Below are 25,438 nucleotides of genomic sequence, written 5' to 3'. Positions count from 1 at the left end.
TGTAACGTAGACAAGCCCCTAGTCCAGTGTCATAACCACAACACCAGTTTTCCTCTCTAAGGCCTTGTCTACACTGCCACTTACAGCGCTGAAACATTGTTCACTCGGGGCGGGGGTGTGTGTGTGAAAAAACACCCCCCTGAGCAATGCAAGTTTCAGTGCTGTAAAGTGGCAGTGTAGATGGTGCTACAGTGCTGGTAGCTTTTCCCCTCACTGAGGGTATGGCTACACTGGAAATTTCAAAGCGCTGCCGCGGCAGCGCTTTGAAGTGTGAGTGTAGTGGGAGCACCAGCGCTGGGAGAGAGCTCTCCCAGCGCTGCACATAAACCACATCCCTTACGGGTGTAGCTTGCAGCGCTGGGAGCTGTGCTCCCAGCACTGCAGCACTGATTACACTGAGGCTTTACAGCGCTGTATTTTGCAGCACTCAGGGGGTGTTTTTTCACACCCCTGAGCGCGAAAGTTGCAGCGCTGTAAAGTGCCAGTGTAGCCATGGCCTAAGGCAGAGCTTTAACGTCAGCTGTGTAAACATACCCGTAGTCTGTTAGGCCCCAATCAGACTTTCTTACAATGGATGTTCAGAGATCACCCTATTTACAGGACAACAGTTTTGGACCATGGCTTGTCAGGTGAATGGTGATTTTGGGCAGCTTAGTTTAACATTCTGTTAATCATCGCAATTTCCATAGACCCACTCTACACATGCTCCAGGCTAAGGGTTTTAATACTTTTTAGCCTTCTGTTGTGGATATGACTGAAGTACGATAGAAATGTTTTAGCCTGAAGCACTTTTAAACCATGCTTAAAAACACTAGACATTGTGTAGTTTTGTTGTGAGAGTAGGTGACACTGTTGGCCTTATCTATGCTGGATAAAGTTATTAGCCTCCAGCACTCCTAAGATCAGCTTTTCTGCAACTACTTTAAAAGCCATGCTTTATACCATTTATGCCATGCTGCAAACCAGGCTGACTCACGTTGTGCTTGCGGTGCCAGTGTAAGTAAGAAGTGCTGATAAACTAGCTTGCACAAATTAATCAGTCATGCTATTGTCCTACAACGGGCATTGTGCTTGCACTGTTTTTACTCTTCTGCTCTGTGTTTGCACCTCAGAATAGCCAATGGCTTGGTGGTTCCGGCATTCTGGCTGGGGGAGAAACCCAGGTTCAAGTCCTTTCTCTGAATCAGGCACAGCAGCAACCTGCACGTGGGGGTGTCTCGTATCTCACGTAAATGCCCTGGGAATAATTCCTGATCAGCTCTACTGCTTCGTATAATTTGCCAGTGTAGATGATCCCACGGTGAATGTAGTTCTGTTCTGCAGTGATGGCTTCGCTCAGCTTGTTTACTCAACCCCCCACCCCCTTTTGCCTGTGGCTCACCGTCTCCATTCCTCCACTGGGTATTTTCCACCAGTATATTTATTTCTGTGTACGTGCTCTCTCTGGCATCATTCCCTGCTGGAGCTGCCTCACTACTCATTACAGACTCCCTGAAGCTAGCTTGAAAACTGTTCTGCATTTTTTAAAAAAAGCCTTTGAACGCTTGGCTCTATTAATAAACTACCAAACCCGACCTCAAAATCCTCATTCTAGCCAGACTAAGAGCAAAATTGTATCTCCAGCATCGACAGATGACAGCTGAGAGATTTGCCTTGCTAATGTTCATATACTGAAGAGAAAACTGTAATAGATTGGGTTAGTTTGAAAGTTGTTTTTACATAAAATGATGTGGTGACTCCAAGTCTAGTTCACAGAACACAGCTGTCCCCGTTATAAAATAACTGTCATGTTCAGCACTTACTGGCACTCTGTGGCAGTGTCTGCAGAGAGACCAGGATTTAAAGGACATGGACTGATCCTCATTCGCTTTCCTATAAAGTGGTTCTTCCTGATTGGGGTAGGAACATGTTGGTGTGATTGGGTGGGAATCTGCCACAGCTGTTCATTTGAAAAAGAAGAACGTCTAACACCTTTCACAAGCTTTTCAATGAAAAAATATCTCAGAAATACAAACCTTTTAGCAATCAGCCTTGTTCAGTCTGTTTGCAACTCTGTTATTTAAAAAAATAACTGCAGTTTGGAGCTGGTCAGGAATTTTCAGACAGAAAATCCCCTAGCTCCAGGGCCAGAGAGGCTGACAACCCCCTACTCTCCAGTTCCCATAGTTGGGAGATGAAGATGGGAGAGGGATGCAGAGCAGCCAGTTCTCTCGGCCTTTCCAGCAGTCAGGCTCTTAGCAATTGGCAGAAAATGAAATTGACAAGAGCCTTCTGGGTGGACAGCCAGGAAGCCAAAAAATTCCATTTTGGTTCTTCTGGAATGGAATTTTTCTGGAAATTCTTTCCCAAAAAAATTTCATAGGACAAAAAGTTTGACTCTTCATCCTGGTTTGGGATAATTCTCCCCCCCCCCCCCCCCCCCAAAAAAAAAGCATGAAATTTTGCATGGGCGAGGAATTTCCATTTTCTGTTTGGATCCACGATTTTGGTTTAGTACTTTTATAGCAGGTACATATCTGTATAGCAGGAACTGTGCCCAAGGGCTATTACTCAAGACAGACACACATCTGGGAAGGAATTCTGCAGTTTGATGGTCCTTCTCTCATTGGGTTCTGCCTGGATCTATAGGCATCATGATGGCTGGCTGCCCATGTCTAATAATATCTTTTAACATAATCATATTTTTAAAGTCAGATCACTGGTTTATCACTTGTAAATTATGAGCTGATTTTCAATGTTTTATCTGAAGTAATAATAATATGAAAGCAAAGCTCCACCTCCTCTATTAAATGCAAATGTTAGAGTCCATAAAGTTGGCAAACACAAGGCTAATTAGTTGCAGATGACTGCATTTATAAAAACAATAAGCTGCTATTATTGTATTTTAAACTTGGTCTCAGTTAAGTAGTTCTTTACCCCTCATATAGTAACGTGAGACATTTTTCCTTCCCTCTGCAAAAACTCTTGATCTTTCTGGGGAAACTTCGCCTGACATGCATTTTGGGGCTTCTGTGTTATAGCAGTACTGCCAGTGGTTGCTAACGTAAAGTCCAACATTTTTATTCTCTGGACAGTAACCGGGTTCTTTCCACAGCCGTGCTCTCTTTTTATAAAGCTTCCTGTTGAAACCAACAGTATTGTTCACCTTAGCCACCACCCTTTTCTTGATTGATGGACTCTCTCAGAGCAACAAGGATCTTATAGCTTTGGTTTTGTTCTTCAGCAGACTTTTCTATAGACAGTGCAATCTGCCACAACATGAATGGTGCTTGTGTTGGTAATGTGCTAATACTATGTATGTGTACTATTGACATTTATCAGATAGAATCAGAACTCATCAGTAGTCATAGGTCCTATACTGCTGACTACTAACAGAGATTTTCCTTTTAGCTGAAGTGATAGAAGCTTATACATCTGAGAAGCTCCATCCTTGGCAGTATAGTGACAACTCTGAAGAGCTCAGTGGCCATGGTTTTGTTGCAATATAAATAAAACCCAACTATTTACTGATATTTGTATTGAAGCATCATCTAAGGGCCCCAGTCAGGACTGGGGTTGCACTATGCTGGATGCTACAAAAACTCATAAGAGGTCACAGCCCCTGCCCCAAGGAGTTTACAGTCTAGTTTAAGAAAAGATGCAACAAATGATTGCAATAAGCAATAGGAGACAGGGAAAACAAAAGGAATAAGATCATAGAGTCTCTCTGTACTAGGCTAGTTTGTGTTCACAAGTTAAGTTGATGGTTCCAAATCATGTAAAAGTTGCATTTAACTGAGATTTTATGTTTAAAGGCAAAGCTAATTGTGATCCATTTCTCTGCACATGGAATTATAGAGTTCATATCTTTGAACAATGGATAATCTTTTCCCCTTTTCTCTTCTGTCCTTGGGACAGAATTTTGAAGGACAATTTTGATTTTGGTGAAAGTTTTAGGTTTTCTGTTGGGAACATTGAAACAAAATATTTAATTTTTCTCTGCTGCATTGATCCAGGATACCTATTTCACACCTGTGTGATTCTTCACTGAGGCTTTGCATAACTATGCAGAACTTCAGGGTAATTAACCCTCACTTGTGTTTCAGGCAAGGCAGTTTACTCTTTAATTAACAATGGCTTTACTATTGCTTTAACACTTACACATAGCATTCTACAGGGCCACCCAGAGGATTCAGGGGGCATGGGGTCTTTGGCGGCGGCGGGCCCTTGCCGCCAAATTGCTGCCGAAGACCCAGCACTACTTCGGCGGGTCCCAGGGTGGAAGGACCCCCCACCATGGGTCTTTGGGGCACTTCGGCGGCGGGTACTGGAACGGAAGGACCCCACCGCTGCCGAATTGCCACCGAAGACCCGGAGTAGAAGAAACTCTGGGAGCCTGGGCCCTGCAAGAGTTTTCCGGGACCCCTGGAGCGAGTGAAGGACCCCCCTCTAGGGGCCTCAAAAAAAACTCCTGTGGGGGCCCCATGAGGCCCGTGGCCTGGGGCAGATTGCCTCACTTGCCCCCCCTCCCCCACCCCTAGGCAGCCCTGGCATTCTAATGTGCTCTCTTGTGTCACATGCCCTGTCCACAATAGTTCCTTAGCCCAGTTGTAACACTGTGCTCTGAATGTAGTTACAAATTGTGGCCCCAATCCTGTAGTGACTTCCATCCAAGTGGGTTACTGTGCCTGCATATAGAGTATCATCTTCAATAGGGCTCTGCACAGGTGCAGCAGTGAATAGATCTGAATGTAAGACTGGGACCAATGTTAAGGGTCAGTGATATAAGTTTCCTTTTGAACAATATATTTCTCTCCCTTTCCCCCAATTAATAATCTGTCTTCCAACTAGACAGGAGGTTAGGAATTTTTCATCAAAAGTTTTTTTTCAATAGGATATGTATTTACTGCAAAATAAAAAAAATTTGAAGGACAATTTTGATTTTGGTGAAAGTTTTAGGTTTTCTGTTGGAACATTGAAACAAAATATTTCATTTCAAGTTGTGACACTCTGAATCAAAACCTTTCTCATGGTTTGTCAGCTGAGGCTGATATCTTTCGAAATGCATTTAAAATAGTCCAGATAAAGTCTCTTCTATGAAGCGATTTATGTTTAAAGAAGAGTGGCAAAGCAAATCTGAGTTCTGACACTTGAGAAGCCGATATTCTGATGATCTTGATTATTTTTACAAATGTACTTTACACATTGGATTAATTCTTAGCTGGTTTGTCCTGTTCAAGCTAAAAGCAGATTTTTGTAGCCTGTATTTACAGATGAATTGTGGGTTTGGGGATTTAAAATGCAGACAGAACTCTTCCTTTTGCAAGTGATTGTATCTGCCTTTTTGAACGTTTGAAAGTCCAGAATGCCTCTTCTGAGAGAGGATTATTTAGACTACTTACGGTATGATTCTTACTCCTGGGAAGATTCTGCATGACTGCTGCCTGCAGAAAACGGGCCCCCTCACAGAATTCCTGTGCTTCCTTGCAGAAAATGGTAGGGAAGCAAAGGGAAACTGCACGGGGTGGTGGTGGTGGGTGAAAAAGGACCATGGGTGCAGTTAGGATTTCACCCCCCACAAACAGAGGTGAGGCATGAGGGGGCACATGGGTTTATGTACCACTGTCCCCCCACCCCCCAATTTCTGCAAGCTCAAATCTGCCCAGCAGAAGGAGGCTGCCTGACCATTGCCTTCTGGGTCCTAGTGCCAGTTGTTCTCCCCTTCGGTGTGCTGGGAGCCTTCCTGTTTTCTGTGCAACAGTGAGTGCCCACAGTGGGGCTGGGTAAGAGGGTTGGGGGGGGAGGGAAGGGGGGTGAGAGGATGAGGAAGGGAATGAGGGAAGGGGGATGGAGGAAAAAAGGGGATAGGGGAATCATAGAGGGAAGCAGGAGCCCAGCATGTGGCGTCCCCTCAGCTGCAATTTGGGGCTCCCCCATTAAGTAGGCCCATCAAACCATCACCCTGACAAGCTCTAGCCCCTATACCTGGACCCCTTTGATAAGCCCCCCCCACAAGCCCCCCACCCCATTGATCCCCAACCAACTGCACCTTCTCCCATTAAGCCCTACTTCCCCATCACCTGGACCCCAACACCCAGACACCCCCTGCTGAGCCCCAACCACCTTCACCTGCATCCCCTGCAGAGTCCCATTGTCCCAGCACCCAGAACACCCCAACGAGCCCCTGTACATCCAGATCTCCTCCTGAGGCGTCTGCACCCAGATTGCCCCACACAGAAACTTCTCTCACCATATCTGGATCCCCCCAAACTAAGCCCCTCCACACTTGGATCCTGCTGGACTGAGCGTGCCCACCCAGACCTGGTGCACCTGGCACAGAGGGGCAGGGGCCCAGGGTATTTCTGGGGCAGGACCAGCCCTTGCACTGTGCCAGGGTCAGGTGCAGCCTCACTGCTAAGTTCCTGTACCAGGAAAGCTGGGAGCTTCAGGGTGATATCCCACCTCAATGCAGCCAGTGACCTGTGCTCCCCACTGCCATGCTAGAGCCACATTTATTTATTGACAAATAACATTTGCAGAATTTTAAAATATTGAGCAGACAATTTTTAATTTTTTTGGCGAAGAATTTTTTATTTTTTGGAGCAGAATTCCCTCAGGAGTAGACTCTGCAGTGTTTTTTATAGAATTTCTGCACTCATAAACATAAAATAAACATTTTTGTGTGTGTGTGTAGACTGTGAAAGATACGCAAAAGTAGAGGAAACTGAAAATGCCTATGCAAAGTGTTTTCAAAAGCACAAAGGAAACAAATGGAAAAAAGAGAAAATAATTTTTCCTGTGAACTTTCATTGACAGTGGTCTTAGCTATAACCTGTAACACTAGCAGGTAGAGTTCCCAGACAGTCATGTCACCTGACAGATGTTGGAGTCCATTCAACAATAGAAAAGAGAGTAGTGAAAGTAGGAAGATATTGAAAAGAAACAAATGAAGGTGGAAAGATGTAGCAGCATAAAGGAGAATAGGTTAGAGACGTGAAAGGACAATTGTTTTTGTTGGGGTGGGTTTTTTTGCATGGGCGAGGGGGAGGAGCATTTAAAAATAAGTGTGGGGAAAAAAAATTAGTGAGAGGGAGTGACTGTGGGGCCTGGTCTACACTTGGGGGCGGGGGTCAATGTAAGATACACAACTTCAGCTACGGGAATAGTGTAGCTGAAGTCGACGTATCTTATTTTGACTTACCTCACATCCTCACGACATGGAATCAATGGCCACGGCTTCCCCATCGACTCCGCATCTGCCGCTGACCCTGGTGGAGTTCTGGAGTCAACGGGAGCATGTTCGGGGATCGATATATCGCATGTAAATGAGACGCGATATATCGATCCCGGTTAGATTGATCACTGCCCGCTGATCTGGTAGGTAGTCTGGACATGCCCTGGGATGTAGGGAGGAAAGAACCATATATGGAAGGGAAAATTAAAGAGACTAGGAAAAATAAGAGGGGACGTACAATGTAGCAAGTTAGTTTAAAAAAAAATTCCAGAAGCTTGGTACAGAAATGCTATGATAAAATCAGCAAAAACAATATTAGAGACACTAAATACAGTTTTATTGAATCCATGGTTAGTTATGCTGTAACAGATTAATCTTATTTTGCTTTATTCTCTAAGATTTTAAACCCATCTGAAAGGAAAAAATATGAATGGCTCTCTTTGACAATGATACAAGAGTTTTTGGTATGCTACTCACATAAATGTTGCATTGTACTATTGTACTGGTTTTTATTTGTGGTATGATGATTGCACTCTGCCAACTATCAGGCTGCGGAACAATCCTCGTCTTTTGGGGTATGTGCTGACATCGAGTTTGTGTTTTTTGTTATTGAGTATCTACTGTTCAAGAAATAAATTATCACTGTCTCACCCGTTCTTAGCCTCCTCTCTCCCTGCTCCCACACACTCTGTAACCTTCCTTCCCCTGTCGCTATTTGGAAAACCTCAGCAATGTTGATAAGCTGTTGCTTTTTATCAATCCAATGTTGTTGGATGGGAGTATTTAATTCAGAATATATGCCTTTTGTGTTTATTTTTGGACTTTGCAAGAGTTGATGGCTGCACAGCTTTTTACTGTGACGGTAACATCATAGTGACATATCTGAGGAGTATAGAAATAACTATGTATTTATAACCAGCAAAGAGAAAATCAGCAAAAGAGCAAGGCTCCCTTGATTGTTTGGGAGTGCTGGAAATAATTGCGGATGAGAGAAGAGAAAAGAAAAGTAACCAGAATGAGGAATTGGCTTTTGATCGGTGATGACTTTAAGAAGCCACGTTGCTGCCCTACTTTTTATGTTCAGTCATTGATCCTTGCTAGTAGTAGACAAGTCCTTTGTAAAGGGTAAATACCGGCATTATGTATTTCAAGATACATTTTCACTGCCTGGATGAATTATCTCAGAAAAACGAAGGCACTTACCTTAACCCACAAACTAAGTATACTAAGGCTTTTTAAAAAAATTGAACTTTTCAAAGTGTCCTTTTCTGGAGGTTGTCGAGCTTCAGTGAGAGTTGAGAGCACTCAGCAGCTTTCAACATTAGGCCCTTTGGGAAGAAGTCATGCTCTGAATAAGGGTGTTACTAACATAGTTCTAATGTAGTGTCAACATAGTATTTAGACTCCAGTTCTGTAAAATACATAAGCATGTTCTTAAGCTTATTTTTATTAATCAAAGCGCCTAAGTCAACAGGAATTAGCACATGTTAAATTTAATCATGTCCTTTGATTAATAGGGGTGTTTTGCTGATGTGGAGACTTAATAGAAAATCAAGAGTGGTTGGGGCAGGGGGGCAGGGAAGAGTAACATGGGCGAATTTGGTTAAGATGAAAAGCATACAGAACCCTGGATTGTTCTGACAATATTAATTTTCAATGGCTTTGCAGTGTGTATGTTCATTTATGAAGCCATGTTTTAACTTAACAAATAAAACAAGTGTATAAATCATTTAATAATAGTAATATAGGATTTATCAGACATGGATAATTTATTTCATAATGAGGCACTAGGAATTTTCTCTTGGGCATGTCTAACTATCTTGCACTGTAAATTCTCTATATGTGACTTAGCGACCTGATGTAAACCTTTTCTACACTATGTGCCACTTAACATAAGAATGGCCGTACTGGGTCAGACCAAAGGTCCATCTAGCCCAGTATCTGTCTACCGACAGTGGCCAATGCCAGGTGACCCAGAGGGAGTGAACCTAACAGGCAATGATCAAGTGATCACTCTCCTGCCATCCATCTCCATCCTCTGACAAACAGAGGCTAGGGACACCATTCTTTACCCATCTTGGCTAATAGCCATTTATGGACTTCACCACCATGAATTTATCTAGTTCTCTTTTAAACACTATTATAGTCCTAGCCTTCACAACCTCCTCAGGTAAGGAGTTCCACAAGTTGACTATGCGCTGCGTGAAGAAGAACTTCCTTTTATTTGTTTTAAACCTGCTGCCTATTAATTTCATTTGGTGACCTCTAGTTCTTGTATTATGAGAATAAGTAAATAACTTTTTCCTTATCCACTTTCTCAACATCACTCATGATTTTATATACCTCTATCATATCCCCCCCTTAGTATCCTCTTTTCCAAGCTGAAGAGGCCTAACCTTTTTAATCCTTCCTCATATGGGAACCTCTCCAAACCCCTAATCTTTTCAGTTGCCCTTTTCTGAGCCTTTTCTAGTGCTAGAATATCCTTTTTGAGGTGAGGAGACCACATCTGTACACAGTATTCAAGATGTGGGCGTACCATGGATTTATATAAGGGCAATAATATATTCTCAGTCTTATTCTCTATCCCTTTTTTAATGATTCCTAACATCCTGTTTGCTTTTTTGACAGCCTCTGCACACTGCATGGATATCTTCAGAGAATTATTCACGATGACTCCAAGATCTTTTTCCTTACTCGTTGTAGCTAAATTAGCCTCCATCATATTTTATGTTTAGTTGGGGTTATTTTTTCCAATGTGCATTACTTTGCATTTATCCACATTAAATTTCATTTGCCATTTTGTTGCCCAATCACTTAGTTTTGTGAGATCAGTATCATCTGCAAATTTTGCCACGTCACTGTTTACCCCTTTCTCCAGATCATTTGTGAATAAATTGAATAGGATTGGTCCTAGGACTGACCCTTGGGGAACACCATTAGTTACCTCTCTCCATTCTGAGAATTTACCATTTATTCCTACCCTTTGTTCCCTGTCTTTTAACCAGTTCTCAATCCATGAAAGGACCTTGCCTTTTATCCCACAACAGCTTAATTTACGTAAGAGTCTTTGGTGAGGGACCTTGTCAAAGGCTTTCTGGAAATCTAAGTACACTATGTCCACTGGATCCCCGTTGTCCACATGTTTGTTGACCCCTTCAAAGAACTCTAATAGATTAGTAAGACACGATTTCCCTTTACAGAAACCATGTTGACTATTGCTCAACAGTTTGTTTTTCTATGTGTCTGACAACTTTATTCTTTACTATTGTTTCGACTAATTTGCCCGGTACCAACGTTAAACTTATCGGTTTGTAATTGCCAGGATCACCTCTAGAGCCCTTTGTAAATATTGGCGTTACATTAGCTAACTTCTAGTCATTGGGTACCGAAGCCGATTTAAAGGACAGGTTACAAACCTTGGTTAATAGTTCCGCAACTTCACATTTGAGTTCTTTTAGAACTCTTGGGTGAACTCCATCTGGTCCTGGTGACTTGTTAATGTTGAGTTTATCAATTAATTCCAAAACCATCTCTAGTGACGCTTCCATCTGTGACAGTTCCTCAGATTTGTCACCTACAAAAGCTAGCTCAGGTTTGGGAATCTCCCTAACATCCTCAGCTGTGAAGACTGAAGCAAAGAATCCATTTAGTTTCTCCGCAATGACTTTATTGTCTTTAAGCGCTCCTTTTGTATTTTGATCATCAACGGGCCCAACTTGTTGTTTAGCAGGCTTCTTGCTTCTGATGTACTTAAAAAACATTTTATTACCTTTGGAGTTTTTGACTAGCTGTTCTTCAAACTCCTCTTTGGCTTTTCTTATTACACTCTTGCACTTAATTTGGCAGTGTTTATGCTCCTGAAGATCATTATGCCATATGATGTCACCAGAGGTAATTTTCTCCAAGATATTCAATGACATTTCATAGCTGTCCTATGACTTAGAGTCTCGATGATTGGCCATTCTCAAGATATTCATTCTCTAATTGTTAGAGACTTTTTTTTAATAATCGTACAGCTGGAGAATTCCCTCTTCCAGTCTAGCAGATCAAAGGCAGACCATTTCTGAAATATTTGTTTTAGCTAGTATTATCTTGCAAGCATGACCTTTTTTCTTTCTTAACAATGATCTCTGTGGGGAGGCTTTAATCTGTTTTAGAGTGCAGCAGCTGCCCATAACCCTAGTACCACTAAGAAATCTGAAGATGAATTATTTAGTGTTACTCTTTCTTCCTCAATTGAAAACTCTACAGTCTCCATCTTGAATTTTTCTGTTTCTAATTAGACAACATTGATCCAAACCCCTTGAGTAAAATATTCTTTAGTTGGCAGATGTCCTGTGCTCAACACATAGTTCCCTTTCAGCTTGGTGCAGATTTTGAGTGACTGCACTTAGGCCTAGTCTACACTGGGGGCGACTTGAGATACGAGGATAGCGTAGCTGTAGTTGATGTATCATAGATCAACTTATCTCGAGTCCTCACAGCGCGAGGTCGACTGCCACCACTCCCCTGTCAACTCCGCTTCCACCTCTCGCTGCAGTAGAGTACAGGAGTCGATGGCAGAGCAATTGGGGTTTGATTTATCACATCTACACTAGACACGATAAATCAATTCCCAATAGATCGATCACTACCCACCGATCCGGCAGGTATTGTAGACATACCTTTAATGTTTCCTGTTATCTGTCTTCCTATAATATCTTTGCTTTTTCTTCTCCCTTTTAATTACTACTAGGGTGAAGTATTCTTGATATTAATACTAATACATTGCACTTATAAAGCCCTTCTCATCGGCAGATCTCAAGACACTTCATAAAGAGGGATGAGTATTACTCTCAGGTTACTGATGGAGCATAATGAGGCTAAGTGATTCGTTCGTGGTCACATAGCGAGTAGAAGAGAACTCTGTCTCTTGAATCTGACGCCCACTGTAACTACATTTTGAAAAAGATCAGTGCCCTTTATGACCTTGATTTTATGGTAAGTTCATAGACTTAGTTACTACATAAAACTCTTTGATGTCATATGATGGTCATACAATATCTAGCCTGTATATATAGCAAATCAAATGGCATCATAATTTCATTATGGTTGGCAAAACATCTATCCATGTATCTATCTGTCTTTCATTGTTTACATTGCACACATTGTACTGCTTTCACTATACCGGTGTGGTGAAAGCGGTACAACATCCTCCCCCAGCCTGTTCAAATGCAATTAGATGGTGTGGGCTTATTCCTGTAAAGTTGGCAGAATAAACTATGCCAGTGTAAGGCACTTTTGTACTGGTAGAGTTTTTTCCATGCTACAGTTGTACTCTGTTTTTCAGTTAAAATCACACCTCTATCTACAATAATTAAATGGGAGACAAACTGTGTGTAACAGTTTTTATACTGCTGCCCATTGCTGTACTATCTGGGTGCCTTCCATGTGAAACTGATAACAAAAGCCAAGTCCCCAATGGACTTCATGCAGTCTCTGCCACTTTTCCCTTGTCAGAGTAGAAAACTCTGTTCGAGGTAACATTTTGTTTGTTTATTTTAAAATTGTATTAATTTTCTGTTTTTAAAACTATAGTATCACTTGACTTCTAGTTAGTGTTTTATTCCTTGCAATGCGCCTTTCTCAGAGGGGTAGGAAAATGAAATAATTCCTTCAAACAGAAATAAAGATACAAAAAAAGAAGATGCTTTCATAAGTAAATTGCTGTTATTTAAAATCTCTTTAGAAGCAGGGATCACAGTTATTTTTTAAGGATGTTTATCTTTAAATTATCTAAAGTCAGTAACACCAACTTATTTGAGTGAGACCTGTTGAGCTGAGGTGAGAGGAAAAATTAAACAGGAAGTAGAGCTATTATTAGATTCTGGGATCTCAGTGGCTTAATGTTTACTACTTGACTTACTATAGAACTAGTTTTCAGAGACTGAACGAGCATTTAGAATTTAAAAAAAAATAGCTGAGACAACTTCATAAGTGAATATTAACAAGCTAATGCACTACTTGTTATAGTAAAGTGTTTAGTGCTTATATGCTGCATTTTTTTAAAAATTTCCTCTCTGCATTTTGCAGGTACTCTGAAATAAGTGTTGTTTTTTAAAAACTATTTTTGAAACCACTAGATTTTTCTTTTAAAAAATGTTTATCAAATTTACTATGTTATTTTAGAACATTGAGCTTAAAAAGCAAATTAAAAAAATATAGTTTTGGTAATCAATAGCAACTTTTTGGTACTACACCTCTACCTCAATATAACTCTGTCCTCGGGAGCCAAAAAAATCTTACTGTTATAGGTGAAACTGTGCTATATCAAACTTGCTTTGCTCCACCAAAGTACTCAACCCTGTGCTGCCGCCGCCGTCGTCTCCTCCCCACCAGTGCAGCTTTACCACGTTATATCCAAATTCATGTTATATTGGGTAGCTTTATATTGAGGTTGAGGTGTTTTTTATGTGTCAGATAAAACATACTCCTAAGTGGTTTAGCTTTGTTTTGGTTTAGCTCCTGAACTATCTTGGTTGAAGGAGTGAAATGGGTCTTTAGTACATATTTATAATGATGGTTTCCAAAGTATTCTCCATTTAATTTCAAAAGCATATAAAGTTTTAATATCAGAAAGTTGCAAAGGGAAGATAAAATAATGTGTAACTAGTAATCACCTCTCATTCAAAACTACTGAATAACTTGTGGTATTTGTAATCTTGCAAATTGTTTAAAATCCAGTAATTGAGGAACATTTTAAAAAAAAGTCATTTTCTTCAATATTTTTCCTAGTGGTACATCTAACTGAAAATTCTGGGTTAGTAATGGCTTTCAGAGGATCAGTTCTGACTAGATTTTTCACCACCATTCAGTTTTAAATTTGTTTAAATATAAAGTTTTTAAAAGTTTAAACAGTAGGCAAGTTAGACAAATGTTTAGCCAAAATGTTTATTTTCGTCTGTACTAACTTAATCTGCTCTGTTTTTGTTGTAAATGTGTTAAAGCAATTACTCCTGTTCCAGCTTTGACTTCATTTGTCATCTGTGATGCTAAATTTATAGTGTCCTTATAGTAGTCCTTATATATGATTTTGCTTTTACTGAAAATATTCATTTCTTCCCCCTCATTTTAGTAAGTAGAGGTTACACTGCTCTACAGCCAAAATGCTTCTGAAATAAATGTAGTCCAACTTTACTAATTCTGGGTCACTGAGAGCGAAAATGATGCTTAAAATTGTTGATTGGCTCTAGTTTTCGAGATATGCTATTGGGTCAGTATATATACAACCCTTGACTTGGGAATGGCGGAGGATAAGTGAGTTATAAAGGGAAGGGATCTCAATTTTAAACCAGAAATGACTAAAATACATCTTTGACTGGATCTATGAATAATTCTATGACTAGGTTTGGACAGTACTTGCTTTTTAGGCAAAACAATGAATGCTGCAATCTGAAGCTGATATTGCGTCATACATGATATGAATTGCATCATGTTATTCCTAGAAGTCTTGGATGATGCAATCATAACGAAGCTTACATCACTCTGCTGAACAAATTGCCCTAGATCAGCTCTAGAAATCATACAGTGTGGTGCTCTCTTATTTGTCAGTGTTTGATTTTGCAAAGGGACACATTTCTGTTTAGCCAAAGTGAGCAGAGATGCCTCGTACTTGTGTGAACAGTGCAGATAACTTCTGCTATGTTTGTGGCGAAGTGACTTTTGCATCACAAAAGCACAGTATAACCACTCTGGTTAAGAAAGCCTATCCCCTTTCTTTTGGCTGCAAAATTGGAGATCAGGACAAGAGGTGGGCCCCACACATATGCTGCAAGACTTGTGCAAGAAATCGTCGCCAGTGGTTGAACAGAAAAAGGAAATCTATGCCTTTTGCAGTGCCAATGATTTGGAGAGAGCCAACAGATCATACCAGCAATTGTTACTTCTGCATGGTGCCTCCAGTTGGGAAAGGTGTGTCAAAGAAGACAAAGTGGACTGTGCATTATCCAAACATTCCATCAGCTATACGCCCAGTACCCCACGGAGAAGGACTGCCGGTTCCTGATGCACCAGAATCATTCTCACTTGAGTCAGACGAGGAAAAGGATGAAACTTCTGGTCCTGAACCATCAATGTCACAGGACCCACATTTTCTCCCATCCTCCTCCTCTGAACCACACCTCCTAACACAAGGTGAACTGAATGACCTTGTCAGGGATTTGGAACTACCCAAGATTAAGGCAGAGCTGTTGGGCTCCCGACTACAGCAGTGGAATCTCCTGGCAGGCTATCAGGGCAAATGGAGCCCATCAATGCTTGCAGACTATTGCTGGACAGTGACAAGAGATGCTCCATTTAATGAATACAAGAGACAAGCCAAGAAGCGCCGAGTAGACACTGAATAGGACTGAACTATGTACATAATAGTTTTTTGCCTTTTGTTTCATAATAAATTTTATTTCTATAACCCTTTTGCTGATTTTTAAAGTGTGACATAAACAGAACAGGTGAAATATTATCATGTAAAGCAACCATAAACACATGAAAAGACCTAGGTTTACAATTTTTGATTAAAACTCTACTATCTACACAATATACATAGACATAAAATGTAAAAACTTAAATATCTTAGAAACAGTAGCCAATCAGTTGTTTTGTCATATTTGAATTCAGCACATCAAAATACATAATAAATATCACATTTTATCTCTGAAGCAGACGACTTCTCAAGAATTGTAGACCAGTGTTATCAGTATAAAGCAATATTCATCAGAAATCTCTGAAGAATCTGAAGATTAATATAGTTGCTGAATTAGTAAAACTAAGCCATTTCTCATTAAATGCAATCCTCAATATCCCAGAGGACTGCAATGTTATACAGATGACTTTTTAAGTGAACCTAAAGATCCCCAAAATGAGGAATTGGTCTTGCTTTAGATTGGGTTTGGAGGGGAGCCTTTAAAAGTTTATTGCAAATAGAACACTTAAATACAGAGGAAAGGGCCAGACCAATGGCTAAGAGATGGGAAGCAGTGTGAAAGAATAAATGGCTAATTCCCAGTGTGGAAAGGGGTTAACAGTAGCATGTCCTAGGGATCTGTACTAAATGTAGTAGTGTTCAGTCTGTTTATTGATCTGAGGAAAAAAAGAGTAAATCGCATAGTACTAAATTTTGCTGAGCGCCCACACTGTTTTACCTGAGTCAAGTATAGAGATGATTTTGAGATCCTTTAAGGTTTTAATTACCAATTAATTATATGACACTCCAATATAGCAAGTAAAATTAATTATAGACAGGTGCACGGTAATGCACTCTAGAAAGAACAATTTAAAACGATGAAACACACTGTTGGGGTCTGAATTGTACATTTACAGGAAAATGTTCTAGATGTGAACATCTCAGTGAGGAACACTGCTCAAGGTTTTAAAAGAGGAAAAACAGTGTTTACTTTAAACTATATGACAAAATACTGAGAAAATGAGAGAGAGACTGTTTTTCTTTTATCTGATTATATGTAATGGTCTGTTCTAATGTTCAATACTGTGTTTTGCTTTGATAGCCTCATTTCAAACAGGATCTAGCAGAGACAGCAAATTATCTGAGAATGATGATGAAAGTTGCTACAGTTACATTGGGATTTCATATAGGGAGAGATTAAAAAGAGTAAGGACCAGTTGATGCAATCCATTGAATGAAATGAGTTTTCACAGGTGTAGCTGAGATCAGAATTTGATCCAATTTGGTCTAAATAAAATTTGTTTTGCATAGAAAGAAGAGTAATAGGAAGATGCTATGCAGATACAAACGAATGAGTCGTGTAGGTCAGTCAGTTGCTTCCTTTACCTCACAAAACAAGGAGAGAACAATTAAAAATGAAAGGCAGCAAATCTAAAATGGATAGAAGCGAGTTCTTTTTACGTAATATATAACTAATCTACGGAACTCAATGCTTCAGAATATTAAGGAAAATTTCATATGAAGTGTCAGTAAAGGTTTAGACATTTGTCTGAATAAAATATCAGGAGCAGTTACACTAACTATATAAAAAAATAAGGATTAGCAATCCTTAGTGCTTCAAGGTATAATCTGATTGCAAGGCGTACTTGGAAGTAATTTTCCATATGGTATAGTAAAACAAATTATGCTTACTGTGGAAATGGGTTTTTGCCTTCTTCTAAAACATTAACTTTCAAATACAAGATACTGATATAGATGGAGCCATATGTTCAGTATTGGTATGGCAATTCCCATATTCCTAAGTAGCTGTCTGTTCCCTTTTAGTAGCATTTGCATAATCAGTACTTGTTTTGGCTATTTCCCGAAGACCAAGAGGTCTGTTTTTCCCACCTATCCATTGATACATTGAAAGTTTTCGAATTAATATAAATCCTCCATGTGTAAATGGTAGAATATCCTTCTTAATACTTTGTATGATGATTTCTCTGTCTTTATAGGATCATGAAATCCAGTGTTATTTTAGTCTATTTTTACTTTGAAAGGATACATTTAAGGCCTTGTTTACACTGCCACTTAACGGTGCTGAAATGTTCTCACTCAAGGATGTGAAAGAACACCCCCCCCCCCAACTGCTGCAAGTTTCAATGCTGTAAAGCGCCAGTGTAGACAGTGCACCAGCGTTGGGAGCTACTCCCCTCATGGGGGTGGGTTTTTTACAGCCCTGAGAGAGCTCTCGTCCAACACCGGTGCCGCGACTACACAGCCAAGTTAAAGCGCTGCCAAGCTAGTGAAGGCATACCCAAATTAAAGGGGTCTACAGCCTTCCAGCCAGTGTAGGCCTACTGCTTAGAATTATCTCAGACACAAACCACTGTGTTTTACCTAACTCCCTTTAAATTTAAACTTTCAGAATGTTCCCTCCAATGGATTTTAAAACCCACAGTTTTTAAACGTCTCCTTAGATGATGATATTCTTTAATTCTAAGTAGAAGCGATGTAGCTATTTAGCTGATACATTTTATAAATAGAACAACATAGCTATTAACTTTAAAAAATCAATTCAGGTTTTTTTTGGTTTGAAATGAGGTATATTGACTAAGCCTGTTAGCCTTTTAGAATGAGTAGTAGAATCTTTAAGTTTAAATATCACTGTTTTTGTCAACTACTTTCCTTTATTTGAGACGTCTTTACAAAAGAATATTAAATCAAAATAAAGGCTGATAATTTACCTACACTGTTCTATGCTTGGACAGTGCCTAGCACAAAGGGGTCCTGGTCCATGACTGGCAGCCCAAGGTGCTCTGCCACTGCAAATAATAATCTAACTTATTGGTTCCTTTTCCTCCCTAATTTGAAATATACCATATTTTTCCACGTGTTTTTTACATCTATAACAAACCTATGTATTGTACAATACATTAGTTTCATATTTTGTTTTTTCTTCTCTAGATTGTTCCCCTGAGTGAGTGAAGACCAGAATGAACGGACATATTTCAAATACCTCTCCTAGTGTATATGGAAATTACTCTTCTCAAATAAAGTAAGTCTCTTCCCTTACTCTGTTACCTGCCAGCTGCACACCCCCAAAAAAAGTTTTATATTTTTTCCTTTGTATTTAAGTTTCAGATGTTGAGAGTAGTAGTAGTCAAAATCTTGAAAAGTTTTTTTTTAATTTGTCTCCTGAAAAGAATGCCGAGTTTCTGTAAGGGAAGTTTCAGTTTCTGTACTACATAATCAAAGTGACAAATGACATCTATCTATATCATTTTTTGATTAGTATTGGTGATTATAAGTTTAAATCTGTATTGTTGAATAATCTCTTCAGGCTATCTGCAATATGGAGATACGTCATAGTGGCAATAAGATATTTATTTTCTTAAAGCTGTCATACTACTTTGTCTGGAAAGTGAAATGGTTAGGTCGATGCTGAACCCAAGCGTTAGTTAATCTCATTTTTCAAAGCCTAAACTGATCTTTACATGGGTCAGAAAATAATTTTTCCCTATGGCAGTACTGTACCATTAATGTTCTGTGTTATTGGTTGATGGTTATTGGCTGCCATCTGCCTTTTTCTGAGACATAGAATATTGCAGAGTATCAGACGTGATATACCACTAGCATAGTCTTATCTAAGCTAGGACAAGACAGCCTGTGTTTCTATGGAGATGGAATTTACATTATCAATACTTCCAATGTTGTTCCTTCTTTAAATTGAGGCCACATATAATTTGTTCTTGTTTTTACATAGTGAGGACATTGCTTGCCCTTTCCTTTTAGCCTTGGGCAGTCAGATATTCTCCTCCCTCCTCCCCCCCATCTCTTTTATAAGACAGAAGCAGTAGTAAGTTAAGCATAGCAGAAAAGGTAAAATCCCACCAAAATAAAAAAAAAAATCTGGTATTTATCATGGTTTTTCTGAAAGATGTGCTCTAGTGCAAACAGAAATTGTTTGGGGGAAGTTCTATGACCTGTGTAACGCAGGAAGACAGACTATCTGATCAAAGTGGTCCTTTCTGGCCTTCAAATCTATGAAATTATGAATCTATTTTATTATTTGTGTTGTGGTAGTACCTAGGAGCCCCAGTCACGGACCAGGACCCCGTTGTGCTAGGCACTGTACCAGCACAGAACAAAAAGATGATCCTTGCCCCCAAGAGCTTACAGTCTAAGTAGCTCATGTGTAGTTGTGTATGTACATGAGGTGGGGTGTTCATTCTTATTGCCCCTGCAGGAAGTACTGTGGTATACATATGTGGTATATGTATTTGAAAATGTTTACAAAGCTCAGATTCTTTCAGCAAAAGATACCAATAGACTAACCACACACCTTTTCTTCTAGTGGGTATGGTTCGCCAACGTTTGCTCAAGCAGAGAGGGAACAAAGTTCGAAAGCAAGTGCAAAGGCTATTTATGGTAAGCCTTGCTTAATGGATACTGAATCTGTCATTTAAACAGTAACTTTTTAAGTGTTGCAAAAATATATACAAATTTCAAATAAATATCTGAGTTAAAACTAACTGTGCTAAAGAATAAGTTTTGTTCTTAATATAAAGTAGGCTTCTAACTGCTTACCTTTAACACGTCACCATTCTTATAGTATTTATTGCAATAATGAGTTGAAGAATAGTCTTGTGACCCAGACACATGAGAGGGAATCAGGAGATCTGGAGCCTATTCCCAGCTGTGCTATAAATGTGTGCAAAAAGGAAAGAATATGGATCTGCTTTTCCGAGGTGGTGGTAGGAATAATTGGTTATTGCTTGGAAAGGTCTTTCTATTCTTTGGATGGAAGATGCTGAAGAAAAGTGTTATTACTATTTATTGGAACTAACTACCATGGGGTATATAAAGAAACTGTTAAGGTTCCCAGGCTCAACATCTGCCTCCTTTGGATTATGGTTTAGTGGTTAGGGTTGGGGACTGGGTGTCTGGACCCTGGGATTCTATTTCCTGAGTTTTGTAACTTTGAACAAGTCAACTAGTCTTTCTGTGTCTTGTTTTTTTCCCCATCTGTACGTTAAGTAGAAAACTCTCTGCCAAGAACTGCCTGATCCCTAAAGCAGTATATATTTCAGGGCACTGGCATTGCCTACCCTGAATAAATGTTTTCTTTCAAGAAAAAAGAGATGAATTTTTACAGCTGCTAATAATGATCTAGGATTGCTTATACCTTTTACATTGTTCTGTAAGGCACTGGTGCTGAATGTTTGACAGCTGTGTTCTGCTTAAAGAAGTTTATTCTTTGTTAATAAATGGATCAATGGTAAATCAGTATGGAGACTTGAGGAAGCATAACCAAGAGTGGAATGAAAAAATGAACAGCTTTTAACTGAGTGCTTTCTTATTAACTTGGAAAGATCTCTTTCAGGCTTTATCACATGACCACTGTTATCCATCTCCATTGTCAAACCCACAGTGTGTGAGAATAGAAAATATTTGTAGGCAATGCTGTGTAGACACGTCCTTCCATAGCAAGCTGGTCATTTCCATCTTTGACCCCATGGGGTAACAGAAAAGTCAAAGACCAGCCAGGATTGGTTTCTTTATACAAAAAGCTAGGAATATTTTCTACCTTTCTAAAGAGCTATGACAACTCCGTGCTATACCTGGGTACCTGTCATGCCGTGCTATGCCATGCTGCTTACATATTTCCAAGGTGACTATCACTTTTGTATCTAAGTGCCCCCTTAACTTGGTGGTGGTATACACAATTTGTCTATAGTTCTCCTTATGTGCTAAGGGTGGTGTGCAGGTGGTTGTCTACAACTGACCTCACTGTTTGGATTTCAGGCTGTGAAGTCTTGCCCTAGCCCTTTGAATTTCCTATTACTCTTTCAGGAAGGTAAAATCAAAACATACTAGCTACATAACTAGTTTTCAGCAATTCTGAAAAATATTTAGGGATATAGTTTTTCTGAGAGACACTATTCAATTGCTTGGTAATATGTACAGAGAAAGAAAAATCTTTATTGCATGCTGTTTAACTTAGCCCTGAAAAGAGGCCCTATGGTATTGATAATATAGGATTTTCTTCCAGCTCTCTGTTTCTACACATGAATCATAGAAACATTTTCCCTATAAAATGTTAGAGTGTTGGCTACCAGGTAAATGGAGAAGGAGCTATTTATAGTTATTCCTGTCTCATGTCTATAGGTTAAACACAATTCCATTGCCCAGAATCAGTTCAGATGCTGTTTCATGTACTAGTGTAAGCATAAGATTTTAAATACCCGACGAAGTGGATATTCACCCATGAAAGCTCCGTGCTCCAATACGTCTGTTAGTCTATAAGGTGCCATAGGACTCTCTGCTGCTTTTACAGATCCAGACTAACATGGCTACCCCTCTAATACTTGACAAAATACTTAGGCTCTTTTCTTACCCCAGGATTAGATCATGGCAGGGCCATCACATCTCCCTCTATCCTCCATAGGCAGATGGATAGTTTGATTGTTTCATGTTCCTCTCTCATATGTCACCTTAACAAGGGACTTTTTGCCTGTTATGTTCTAAATGTAGAATTAAATGTACTATTTAAATGTTGAGCAGAGGTACAATGATCTCAACGTTGTGTAAAAATTAAAACAAGTGTCTCTTAACTTGTTTTGATGTCCAGAACGAGGTTTGAGGCAGACCAGTTGAAAGTTTCTGGGTAAAGATAAAAGGGGGAAAAATAGAGGTGACCTCATGGTAGGAGTCTACTACAGACGACCAGATTAGGAAGAGAGGAGGAAGATATGGCATTTCTAGAACAAACAACAAAAATATCCAAAACACAAGCTCTGGTAGTCCATGGGGGACTTTAACTACCCTGATATCTGTTGAGAAAATAATGCAGCAGAATAAAAATTTTCCAACAAGTTCTTGGAATATATTATGGACAACTTTTTGTTTTAGAAAGAACCAGCGGACAGCCATTTCAGACCTGGCTTTGACCAATAGAGAGGAATTGCTAGTGAGTCTGTATGTGGAAGGCAATTTGAGTGAAAATCATCATGAAATGATGATAAATTCCATAATTCTAAGGAAAGAAAGGAGTCAGAACAACAGAATAAGGACAATGGATTTCCAGAACAAACGTCAACAAACTCAGAGAACTTACAGGTAAGCTCCAAGGGAAGAAAATCTAAGGGATAAAGAAATTCAGGAGAGCTTCAATAAAACAGTATTAAAGGTAGAACAGCAAACTGTTACGTTGTGAAGGAAAGAGAGGAGGAGGACAATATGGCTCCAGCAGAGCTCTTTAATGACCTGAAAATCCAAAAGGAATCCTGCAAAGAATAGAAACATGGACAAATCATGAAGGAAGAGAACAAAAAATAGTAAAAGCATGCAGGGACAAAATCAGAAAGGCTAAGGCACAAATGAGTTACACCTAGCAACTGACATAAAAGGAAATAAGAGGAGGTTATTTAAGTACATTAGGCATGTAGGAGAAAGGACGTGCAGGTCCTCTATTCAGTATGGAAGGAGAGATAACTGGTGGCATCAAAAAGGCTAAGGTATTTAATACATGTTTTTTGTCAACCTTCACTAAAAAGGTTAATGGTGACCAGATACTCAACACAATGTTAACAAGGGGAAAGGAATGCAAGCGAAAATAGTGAAAGAACAATCTAAAGAATATTTACCTAAGTTGACAGGAAGGAGACTTTGGTCAATATGATATCGGAGTATGTATCTGTGTTTGAGGACTGTGACACAGCATGGCCAGAGGGCAGCAGGAGAGGGTTAGAAGAGAGTCTTATTCCCTGTAAGGGGAAGAAAGTTTGCTATAGATTAACTAGAGCACCTGACGCCAATAAGAGCATCTGAAGCCAATTAGAGCACCTGCAGTAAGTCACATGGTAAAAACCCATGCTTCAATCAGACAGTGTGGGATTAGGAGCAGAAAGAGTTGGTGTTGAAGCAGAGGACAGTTTGGAAAAATGCTGCGATGGGCTAAGAAGTCCTAGACCCTAGGTAAGGGGCACCTGGATTGTGCAGAGGAAGGGCAGGAAGCCCTCCACAAGCTGAAGGGCAGGAGAGGGAAGTAGCCCAGGGGAAGGAACCGTCAATTCAAGTGGTTCACCACTATCCTCAGGGCCCATGGGCTGGGACCTGGAGTAGAGGGCGGGCCCAGGTCCCTCCCTCTCCACTCCTCTCCTCTAGGACACTAGTGGGGCAATTAATATTCCAATTTAGGGGCAAGAAATGGTGCCCTGAACCACCCCCGAAGAAGAAAGCACGAGACCCATCATAATAGTACTGGCAATTTGCCACACGTGGTGTCCAGAAGTGAGATTTGCGCGCTGGGGACTTAAACCAGGGTTAGCCAAAACTCTCCCATCCTTAAGAGGGACAACGTGGTCAAGGCCCTAATACAAGCCGCCATGGCCCAGCAGGAGGCTACCCGGGTGCAAGCAACTGCCCAAAAGGAGGCGACTCGGATGCAACAGGAGACTAATAATCTGTTGATGAGTCAGGCTGCCCAGGATCGGGCCCTGCTGAAAGACCTGGTGAACCAGATGAAGGCCCTTATGGAACTGAAACGCAACTGTGAAGGGACCCGGACCATACGGGCCAGCCATTGCCTACAGAAAATAACACGGGAGGATGATGTGGAGGCATACCTCCTGGCTTTTGAAAGTGCAGCCCTGTGGGAGGCCTGGCCCCGAGATCAGTGGTCTGGTATCCTCACCCCATTCTTGTGTGGGGAGGCCCAGAAGGTCTACTACGATATGGCCGCAGAGACTCCAGCAGATTGCCCCCAGCTGAAGGCAGATCCGGAGTAACGACGGCATTGCGAGCCCAGAGGTTCCATGAGTGGCAGTATACAGAGGATAAGACACCCTGATCACAATTGTTTGACTTGATCCACCTGACCCGGAAATGGCTGTGCCCTGAGGCCCTCAGCTCTGAGAAGATGGTGAAAGTCCTGGTAGTGGACTGGTATATGAGGGGGCTACCACCAGGCTTCCATGCTTGGGCTGGCCAGAATGACCCCTCCACCTATGATGAGTTAGTCTCCCTCGTGGAAAGATAGCTGGCAGCCTGTGAACTGTTCCAGACTCCAGGCGGGGAGACACGGGAATCCAGGAAGCCAACCCCAAACCCAAGGTCCCGGACTGTCGAGAACTACAAGAGAACTGTAACAGGGAGGAAAGACACCAAGGAATGGCCCGAGGCCAAGAAGGGACCTGGGGGTTTAGGAAGAGAGGTGGAGGACTGGCCAAATAGCCCCAGGCAGAGGGTGACAACCGAAATAAGGGGGCGGTGTTATCAGTGTGAGGAATTGGGGCATATAGCAGCCCAATGCCCCAACAGGGAAGAACCTATGCAGTGTAATCTGGGGAATTACGGGGAGCAATGTAGCTTAATCGGCCTGGTAGGGGTCACAATGACCCCTCATCGGTATACAAGATCAATAAAAGTGGATGGTATTAAGATCATAGCATTAATAGATTCTGGGAGTGCTGTCACGCTGGTCTCTGGAAAGTTGGTGGGGCGAGACCAATTAACCCGGGCCAAAAACACAGGGGTAACATGCGTTCTTCTTCGAGTGATTGCTCATATCCATTCCAGTTAGGTGTACGCGCCGCGCGTGCACATTCGTCGGAAAACTTTTACCCTAGCAACTCAGTGGGCCGGCAGGTCGCCCCCTAGAGTGGCGCCACCATGGCGCTCGATATATACCTCTGCCGGCCCACCCGCTCCTCAGTTCCTTCTTACTGCCCGTGTCGGTCGTTGGAACAGTGGAGCGCGGCTTAGCTGACCTCCACTTCCCTAGCTACTCGTATTTCTCG

General features: G+C 40.8%; 1 protein-coding gene across 9 annotated transcripts in view; it reads left to right on the top strand.

Moving 5' to 3' along the window:
- The window catches only part of EPS8 (epidermal growth factor receptor pathway substrate 8), a 225,423-nt gene that overhangs the window by 113,329 nt on the left and 86,656 nt on the right, over nt 1–25,438 (top strand). For 5 of the 9 annotated variants that reach the window (XM_050968357.1, XM_050968385.1, XM_050968349.1 and 2 more), the window contains 2 exons: nt 18,603–18,693; nt 19,993–20,066. In XM_050968357.1, the coding sequence (XP_050824314.1) occupies nt 18,632–18,693; nt 19,993–20,066 (136 nt within the window). In that variant the 5' untranslated portion in view covers nt 18,603–18,631. Of the gene's footprint in view, nt 1–12,013; nt 12,197–18,602; nt 18,694–19,992; nt 20,067–25,438 lie in introns of all 9 variants that reach the window. The other 4 variants (XM_050968366.1, XM_050968338.1, XM_050968413.1 and 1 more) reach the window with 1 other exon arrangement.

The sequence above is a fragment of the Gopherus flavomarginatus genome, chromosome 1 (assembly GCF_025201925.1).
Source record: "Gopherus flavomarginatus isolate rGopFla2 chromosome 1, rGopFla2.mat.asm, whole genome shotgun sequence".
NCBI lineage: Eukaryota > Metazoa > Chordata > Testudines > Testudinidae > Gopherus > Gopherus flavomarginatus.
The sequence above is the reverse complement of the archived record's forward strand: the minus strand, read 5'-3'. Positions and strand labels throughout refer to the sequence as shown.